The 9,679-nt window shown below is 45.1% G+C and overlaps 1 protein-coding gene across 1 annotated transcript; it reads right to left on the bottom strand.

Moving 5' to 3' along the window:
• Positions 1 to 325: 325 nt before the first annotated feature.
• On the bottom strand, positions 326 to 1,582 carry LOC147604102 (stearoyl-[acyl-carrier-protein] 9-desaturase, chloroplastic-like). Its single transcript, XM_086795221.1, has 2 exons — positions 1,116 to 1,582; positions 326 to 1,001 (listed from the first exon to the last, which is right to left on the bottom strand). The coding sequence occupies exons 1-2, from the start codon at positions 1,551 to 1,553 to the stop codon at positions 435 to 437; spliced, it is 1,005 nt and encodes a 334-aa protein (XP_086651347.1). The 5' UTR covers positions 1,554 to 1,582; the 3' UTR covers positions 326 to 434.
• Between the last annotated feature and the right edge of the window lie 8,097 nt (positions 1,583 to 9,679).

Here is a 9,679-nt window from a genome sequence, read left to right as displayed (position 1 = left end):
GTGGGGCAGTTTTTAGTAATGTGCCCTAAGTTCTCACAATGATAACATGCCCCACTGAGGGAACCCCATTTCAAATAGATAACAATTCTGCCAATACCAATATCAATCTCTAGGGCTTCTTTTTTTAAAAAATCCCTTTTGCATGTAGTCGCGGCTCTCTCACTACGTTGTGTGGCTACATCGTGCAACTATACCATGATTCTCTTGTAGTGAACCTAATTGTGAGATAAGAACAAAGCATGAAATGCATACCCATGAGGTGTATATGCGTGATATATTGCAAGGAACCGATAGTGTGTGGTAGCACAAACAATTATATGTTGATATAGATTATGTCGGGGCTAATACACTTACTGTGGTTACGTTCAGGCTTGCTTGCATTTAGTCATTATAAATACTTTTTTTAAAGGAGGGCTAATATGTGCCAGGCCCTCTTAGACAAGGGCTACCTCCTTGTTGAAAATCCAGCTAAAGGTTCCTGTAAAGGATTGTTTCTTCCTTCTTAATTCGGCACGCTCGTTGAGCCTCCGCACATGATTGGGCAAGCCGCACACAAAATCCTGAGCCTTCTGCCCCCCACTAGAGAGCCCAGATATATTCTCCACATTCCATTGTCTCAACAAGTGTTCGAAAATGTCTGCATAGTCTGTTGCCGTGTACACACCAACCCTTTCTGTAAGCATACCTACATCTCTGAAGAGGTTTTTGTTCTGTCCATCATACATGAGTTGGGCAGGCATGGTGATCTTCTTCCTCATCATTTTCTCCAAGCAGAGCATAGTGGTATCAGGATCGATCTCGAAAAGTTTCCCAACAATTTTGGTGTATGCGTTCTCATGCCTCTTCTCATCAGAGGCTATGGTTCCACAAATCTGTGCTAATTTTAAGTCCCCAAACTTCTTTGCCTGCCGTGCAATATTCCCATGAGACATGAAAGTGGCCCTTTCTTGAAAGCATGTGTATATGTATGCAATATAAGGGTTGTTCTCAAACTGAGTGTCCTGCAGATTAAACAACAGTGAAGAGAGGCTCAATTACGAGAGAGAGCGAGAAAGAGATCGGGTGTTGCTGAAACAAGACGACTAGTGCTGCTGATGAAGGATATATATACTAACCATTCCTGCACGGATCAACTGCTGTGTGGTCTTCTCAATCATCCTCACATCAACTTTGCCAGTGAGGTAGAGATACTTGTTCAGTAGGTCTCCATGCCTGTTCTCCTCTGCAGACCAGGCACGAACCCACCTCGCCCAAGGGGTGAGGCTACATCCTGTGTCATCGCTCACCCCATCCAAACTGTTGAGCGTCGCGTGATATGTGGGGAGGGCCTCCTCAGTGAGCATAGCTGCCACAACACACACCAGATAATCATCTGGCAACTCCGCAGCACGTTCTCGGAGCTCCTGCACCTCATGCAGAAAGCTCTCTGATGTGGGCTCCGGCAAGAAATCCTGTGGCTGCCAGCACTTCTCCACAGGCTTGAGATAGGGCAGAATGCTTCTTTCTGCCCAGCCCTGCAAGGAGTTGAAGATCTCCACCTTCTCCGGAGGCATGGAGTGGGTGGCTTGACGACGCGGTCGATAGTGGGGCAACACTTCCTGCACCACCTTCTCTTGCACGGCATCTCCTGATCTGCGTGTCAAAGAATATTGTATAGAAATTAGTACAAAAGCTACGTATACGGCAGATTAAGCTCATGTAATTAATTTATCCAATCCATAGCAAGCAGCAGGCGGCTAGCTAGCTATGGTGCATTGCACCTGCAATTCAGTACGGCCGCTTGCAAATATAGGGTTCCTCAAACAGCAGCTATTGCTTACTTGGGCGGCAGCAGGGTTGCAGTCATCCTCACAGTGCGATTTGCGCTCACGCCTTTCCATTTGATCAGCGCCTGCAAGAAGCTGCCTCTCAAAGAAGAAACGCCAAGCACCGTACTACTACTGGGCTGGCAGCCATGAGAGCTGCCTGCAAGACCTGAAGACGCTGTTGTTGTTGTTGTTGTTGTTGCAGCTGAGAACATGATGAAAGCCATGGCAACACACAAGAGAGGAACGCACTGGCGAATGACGACCGATTCTAGAGCGCTTGATCGTCGTTTTAAAAGCGCATCAACCTACGTACCCAACCAACCTCTCAGCACGCCCACAAAGCTGAACTGTTTCCCTGAAAATCGAAGGAAAAAGCCCACCACCAAGGACAAGATTACTTATTATAATTAAGCGATTGGTTGGGGACAATGTTTTCTTAATATATGTCTTATAATACGGTGGTGCATTCTTATAATAATTAAGCGATTGGTTGTGCAATGTGCTTTTGGAAATTCAAAATCCCATCATCAACAACTAGTAAACAAAGTGGGTGAGGTAAGTAAAGGCTGTTTGTGTCTCTAAACTCTTAGTAGAATAGCCCTTGCCTCCCTGTCTCTGTCTCCAGGTAGCAATTTGGCCTCCATCGCGGATAGGACCGATTCCTTAATATCTCAAAAGGGAAAAAATAGCCCTCTAGCATACACTTTCAACATTTCCACCTGCAAGGTTCCGGAAGTTTTCACTTGCCTTTGAAATATCGTCCTAACTAGAATATAAAAATCGTGTAGTTTGTTTCCATGAAGCTTTGCATTCGCCACCAACTATACCTACTTTGAAGTAGATTCATGTGTAGATTTTTTAAATCAAACAAAAATTGGCCAAGCTCAAGGCCTCTAGTATCTTGATTAGTTTTAGGAACAATCTTTTTCCCTAACTAGGGTAGTGTAATGTGCTTGAAAACTCAAACCCATCTTCTAGTTTTCTAACTAGGGTAGTGTAATGTGGTTGACAACTCAAACCCATCTTCTAGCTTTCTAACAACACGTCCACCTAAGCAAGCGACGAGTGCCCTTCATCATCTCAGGATATTTTAAGGCTCCACATGAAAGAAACATATTGAAATTTTACTATCTTCAAAAATATTCGATGATGATTGTAAATTTTTACCTTCAATTGTTACGTAGGAGAGAATAAAACAAAACATAGTGCAAATGCCCCACAAATATTGTGGTTTCCAACTCTAGCAATAGGTTTTTTGAATTGCCAAATTGAACATAGATCAAAAATTAAAAAACACAACATTTTTGTGTGGCAATAAAGTTAGAGATAATTTTGAGGCAACACCGTCTTCTTAATTAAAATTTCAGATTGAGGTATGCATGTAGTTTACAAATACAGAAAACAAGATGCAAGAGAATTTTGCTTACTTGGGTTACAATCATCATCACACTCTTTCGGGTGGAAGCCAATAATCGAGGGCGTGGTATACCTATTTTTAAAAAAAATGCCCTAATTCATTTCATTTACATCATACTTTCTAAATACCGGTTCAATTGTAACTTGGTAGAGAATCAAAGGAAAAAAACTGCAAATTTCGAAGTGATATTTCAAAGGTCAACCCTTTTTAAAAATTCGAGCCTTGAAATGACACCAGCATAGCTTGCTTAGGTGGAGAAGCCTTGCTAGGGTATTGAGTATAGCTAGTCAGATGGGTTTTTAATTTCCAAGCACATTCCTCCACCCTAGTTAGAAAAAAAAACATTATTCTAATAAGAAGTCTTTACTTCTTCCTTTAAAAACATCCACATGTATAGAGAACTTCTACAACACAGAGCGAAGAGTGACATGGTTACCAAAACTAGTTTTAATTAGTATCATATGTGGGTGCAACGACAATGTTTGTGGGCTTTTTCTCTTGTTCTTATATTATCTTTTCCAAGTTACAACCGGTTGGGAGTCTAAAAGGTAATAAGTTTCACCACCCTAGTTAGAAAAAAGTATTGTTCTAAATAGAGGTCTTTACCTTGGTAGGTTTCTCTTTCAAAAACATACACATGTATCAATTTCATATTCAAGAAAAAATTTTACACAAGGAAAAATGTGGCATGGTTGGCAATTAGATGCAATTTAGTAGTTTCCCAAATCTCACACCAAGGACACTTGATGTCCTCTCTAGAATTCACAAAGGCATAAAACAATTATTACATAACCATAGCTTTCAACGAAAATACTTAATCAAATCAAGAATAACATATTGGGTGCAATCACTCACTCACTCACTCTCTCTCTCTCTCTCTCTCTCCCAACATGAGTGACTCTCGCTTCCTCACATCGGTATTTGTACACTTCCAAAATTGTGCATTGTATAATAAAGGTAACCATAGTTTCCAAAGTAACAAAGATTTGTGCAACCTTGCAATAAAACAAATATTCCTATGCACCAAGGGATATTATAAAAACCAATGCTCACACTCTACGAATAGGGAAAATAAATAAATAACAAGATTGGGCACATCAGTAGTAATTCTTTGCTTGATCACAATCCATCATCTGTGTGACTCCTCAATAAAAAAACTTGTAGTATGCGACCCCTCGTTTGGTAACCTCGCACAACAAATTACATATAACTCATTAACATCAATATAAATAGTTTGGAAAAATCAACTATAAGTATACACTATTAATCTTGAATAACTTTATTTCATAAATAATTAAAAAGTTAATGTCAATGCATAAACAATGAATCCTAATAGATTGCAAAAATTAGCAAAACACATATCGACAATAACACTAGCAACATCATCATAAAAATCCATCAGTTATAGATCCTCTAGCTTGGTGTACATACCAACTATACTAGGATTGCCAATATTGACATGAAATCACCCATGATACTAACTATCTAGCTTGGCATAAGTTCGAATAGGCATCCCCAATTGAGAACCAATGAGCATAATAAATCCCCTAGAAACTCAAACATTTCGATAAAACCCAAAAACAATTGTTAAAAAACTAAATAACTCATGAAAACAACCTCACCAAGAGAGTTTGACGTGTGATCAAGTTCTTATGCATTTATAGTTAGGCCGAATCATTGCAACATTATTCCCAAACGCAAGACACTACCTCATGCTCTAACACTATGGAGTGGTACCGGACGACAAGTTGATCTAACCATCCTAGCAGCGCCAAATGCAAGCATAGAGGTTGACCAAGAATCCTTCAAAGGCCGACACTAACCCCACAACCCCACACTCTCAGCACATATGACCCTAGGGTTGTGCCTGAGCCCCCCTAAATTGGTGGATTGACTCAAGTTGCCCCTCAAACCCGCACACACACCGCCTCTGCACCCATAACCTCGGGGTCGGTCCACTTAGCCTCCGGCCGACCTCACCCAGATGCCCCACGCTCGAGACGTTGTGCCCCTAACCTTGAAGCCGCATCCCCTCATCGACAGTGTCCCCCTAGACCCTGCAACTATAACCCCTGTCATTTGCCTCACACACCCCCCACCACGTTTCCCCCCTAACCTCGGAGCTTCCCCCCCTTTCAAGGGTTGTCGCCCCACCTTGCACCCATCCCCCCACCCTCCTGGTCGCCCCCCTCACTGGCAGCGGCACCTTAAACGTTGCCCCACCCCTTAGCTGTGCCCCCTCACCGAGGCCATCCCCTCACCCCGACCGTGTCGCCCCCCTCACTCCATAGTCGCCCCCCCTCACCGGGCCATTTCTTGACCTTGTAGGAATCCCCGCCACCTCATGTTGTTTCCCTTAGCCAAATTAGTCCCCCCATCTTGTAGCCATCCCCCCCACACATTTCTGCGTCCCCCTGTCTCACCGGCGCTGTCCCCCTTCATGGCCCCCCTCATTGGTGCCTTCCCCCTCACCTCACACCCCACCTTCCCAAGTGTGTCGCCATCCCCCTCACCGAGACGACTAACCCCCTACCCCTTTGCCATCCCTCCGTGTCCTCCCCCTCACCTCACAATAGCCACCATCACCCCCCTATACGTCGCCCCCCTCACCCTGTAGCCATTGCCCCTCATCGGAATCAACACCGCACCCCAGTGCCATCCCGCCTATGTTGCCCCCCTCACGAGTGTCATCCCCCTCCCAAAACCCCCCCTCCCCCCAATGTCGCCCCCCTCACCCGTTGTCACCCCCCACAATGCCCCTCACCGGTGCAGTCCCCCTCTTCACCCCGCGCCTGGCATCACCCCCCTCACCCTATAGCCATTTTCCCTCACATTGGTAATGTACCCCCACCCCACAACCATCCTCCTCGTGTTACCCCCTCACCAGTGTTGTCCCCCTCATCTCACAACCCCCCTTCACCACGTAGTATCCCCCGCCGCCTCACCGGGGCCGTCGCCCCACTCCACAGACATTCCTCCTCACCATGTAGCCATTTCCCCTTATTGGAATTGTCCCCCCCACCCTGTGCCCCCCCTGATTGGGATTTTTATTTGGAGGCGTGTGGTGCTCCGGGAGGTATGGTACGTTGCGCCACAATGTTCGCATCCATACGAGTAGTGGTGCTCGCTTGAGACGGGAAGGGGCTAGACCCAGGAGAAAGGGACAATGAGATGAGGCATGTAGTTCCCGCACCCCTTCGTGACCTGGGAAGAGTCCTTACCCCTTGAGTGAGTGCCTAGCTACCTTCACCGATGGGCTTGGCTTGCTTCGAGCTACACGGGTCTCACGAGACTCGACATGCTGGGGTGGCCGTTGGTGCCTAGTAGGCGATGAGAGGTAGAGAGTCATGTCATAGGCCAATGCCTTATCATGGATGAGCTCCCGTACAGGGCGTAACATGATCAAGGTTTGCAGTGGCACTGCCTATCATGAGAAAGTGTGCGGCTTGTACTACTGATATAGAGGGTCTTGAATGCGGTGTGCCTAGACATGAAATGGGCAATAATCGAGTCCACGGGATGAGCTTCCGCCGGTGAGGCACTGTGTCACCCTTGATGGGGCTATGTGAGATGTGAGATGGTTCTCTTTCTCTTTGAAGATAGAAAGATGCAGGTTTAGGGTTTACTTGTAGGGGAAGCCTTAACATGGGCTCTTTTCTTTGGGCAAGAGCAAGCACAAAGCAAACCTCCTATTCTAAAATGTCGGCCACGTCCCATTAGGAATTTTTTGGACCCAAAGAGGGCCTCTTGGATTAACTTTTGATTAGGAATGGACCAATAGGAAGAGGGCTGGGTGCACATTTTTGACTTCTTTGACCCTAGGGGGCCTAGGCTTTGGTTTGCTAATGGGGCCTAATTACTACTCTTGGGCCCAAACTTAGAGGTCCCCCCCACCTAGAATCGTGTAAATTAAAAACCCTAAAAATTAAAAAATCTCAATTTTTTCCCAAAAGTGTGTTTTCCCTCTCAAACTTTCCCCCAACATACTCTAGGTTTGGAAAACTCATTTTGAACCTCTTTCTTCCTCTTCTAAGCTCTCCATTGCTGCAGAAACTCCATACCTCTCAATCTCTCCCTCCTTGTCAAGCTCCCTCAGTCTCAAGCTCCCTCTCCCTCTTTCTTCCTTTTCTAAGCTCTCCATAGCTGCAGAAACTCCATCCCTCTCAAGCTCTCCCTCCTTCTCAAGCTCCCTCCCTCTCAATCTCCCTCTCTCTTTCTCTCAAGCTCCCTCCCTCTCCATTGCTACAGAAACTCTATCCCTCTTTAGTCTACTCTAGGTTCAGGAAGCCTATTCAAACTCTAACCCTCTTTTAAGCTTTCCATTGCTGCACTGAAAACCCTGAACTTTCTCTCCTCTCCACTCCTCTCTTTGCATTCACATGGCTACCTACTTTGACAGCTTCTGTGGGCGGGCAAGAGTGAGCTCTTTGTCATGTTCTCTCGTCTTGAAGTCGACTTTGAAAAGTCGCTCGCCCTTGCGTCCCAACATTATGAGACGCAGATTGCATACATGGAGCAATACTTGGCTCCCCACTCTATCTTCTTTCCCCATTGCCCCAATGATTGATGGGTGCCTGTTGAGCTGCTTAAGTACATTATTCAACAATATACAACCAACGCCTTGAACGCTTCATCGACATCTGCATCCCCGCAGGAGCTTAGTGTACCTTCAATAAGTAGGATGCGAAGAGGTTGGGGAAGGAAAATTTAGGAACTAGGTTCTTCTCGTGGTTTGCCACTTTTGCGTTCCTCATATCTCATCAGCCGATGAGGATTCGGATGAGGAGGTAGAGATGCCTACATTGCAGTTAGCAGGGTGTTTGAGGGGGATGACAAGGAAGTGAAGGCAGTAGGAAAGAGTGCTGGTGTGGAAGAGCAGCTTGTATCAGAGCACTTTCCAGAGGGTGCACAATCTGCAGAAGAACAGCCCGCTGTAGTAGAAGATACGGGGCCATCTTCCCCACACGAGGAGAGCAAGGTGCTGCTAGAGCTTGAGATCAATCTCTTGAGCACCATTGTGGTGGAAGGTGAAGAATACTTATTTCTTCATGACCTTGAAAAGGCAGCTGGCTTGAGAATGGATTAATGCTTGGGCATTATATGCACGCGATGTGAGGTGGACCTTGATACGTCCAACCTCGATCCTCACCTAGATAGTGCTATATTACCCCTTGGAGAATCTATCGCAGAGACAGTTGCTTTGATCAAGGAAACTGTGGTTGAGACCACGGAGCATGCCCTAGGTCCAGAGGAGGAATTCACAACCTTACAAGACAAGCTCGAGGCTAAAAAGGATACCCTTGCTGTGCTGGAGTGATGGAGGAGACCAAAGCACCAAAAAAGGATGAGGCTAAGTCCTCGATTGACCTCTCCGCCCCCACCAGCACTTTGGCAAAAGAAGACATTGAGCAAGAGGTAATAATCGACCTTTTACAACCTAGAAACATTTGTAATTATGAATAGGAAAATATTTTGATTTTTCCTTTGATTGCAGAGGGTGGTTGAAATTGACGCATTTGCTTTGTGGGAGAGGTGGCAGCAGGCAGACCAGGCCAAGGTCCATGGACATGATGCTGCATTGGCGCACTATCTTGGTTGACTTCCTGCAGATGGCATCGCCATTATCCACAGGGACTACACCCCTCAATCTGCCTTCACTCTCTTCTTTTTGAAAGCCCTCTCTAAGGTGCTCTGTGTAGCCTCTATGGCACAGAGCACCAAATGTATAGTTTTGATTAAAAAATCCGTTGCCCTCGACGCTTTTGGTTTTGGATTTAGGGGTAAGTTTCTTGCTCATATAGGTATAGCCAAAAGCATAGGCATAGAGGATCCTCAAGAAATAGCCCAATCACTCCTTGAGCACACTCTGCCCAATAACAAGAGAAGGAAGCTCAATATTATAAGAAAGCTTTTGTAAAGATGATGTATCACTTCTTATTATTATTATGAATACAATACAAATTTTGCAAACTTATTTTCATCAAGTATATCATTGTTTTTTCTAGTTTGTACCATCAATGTTTTTGTGAATGCATTAGAAATGACCCTAGGAGCCTCGGGGAGCAATGCTAGAACAGTGCAAATTTTGAGCCTGCACCGCTGCCATAGAGCCCAAATTCGCACTGTTTTGGCACAGCTTCCCCAGCCCTTGAGGAGCAATTCTGATGCATTGGATGACAAATAATGTATTTTTACACATGATTAAAGGTATTTTTATCTTGTAAATTACTGTTTTTTATAATTAATATACTCAACTTCATTATAAATGCATCAGAAATGATCCTGAGTGGCTGGGGGAGCAGTGCCAGAACAGTGCGAATTTTGAGCCTACACCGCCGTTGTAGAGCCTAAATTCGCACTATTCTGGCATAGCTTCCCCAGTCCTCCAGGAGTAATTCTGATGCATTGGATGACAAACAATGTAATTTTACACATGATTAAAGCTATTTTTATC

The sequence above is a fragment of the Cibotium barometz genome, chromosome 62 (assembly GCF_041138505.1).
Source record: "Cibotium barometz isolate CiBa-2024 chromosome 62, ASM4113850v1, whole genome shotgun sequence".
NCBI classification, from domain to species: domain Eukaryota; kingdom Viridiplantae; phylum Streptophyta; class Polypodiopsida; order Cyatheales; family Cibotiaceae; genus Cibotium; species Cibotium barometz.
The sequence above is the reverse complement of the archived record's forward strand: the minus strand, read 5'-3'. Positions and strand labels throughout refer to the sequence as shown.

What these genes read in the sequence shown, in the direction of transcription:
- LOC147604102 (XM_086795221.1), bottom strand. Translation starts at nt 1,553, where the DNA reads ATGCCTCCGGAGAAGGTGGAGATCTTCAACTCCTTGCAGGGCTGGGCA. An exon ending in AGTTGATCCGTGCAGGAATG is followed by an intron (nt 1,002 to 1,115) that starts GTTAGTATATAT and finishes TTTAATCTGCAG; the next exon opens with GACACTCAGTTTGAGAACAA.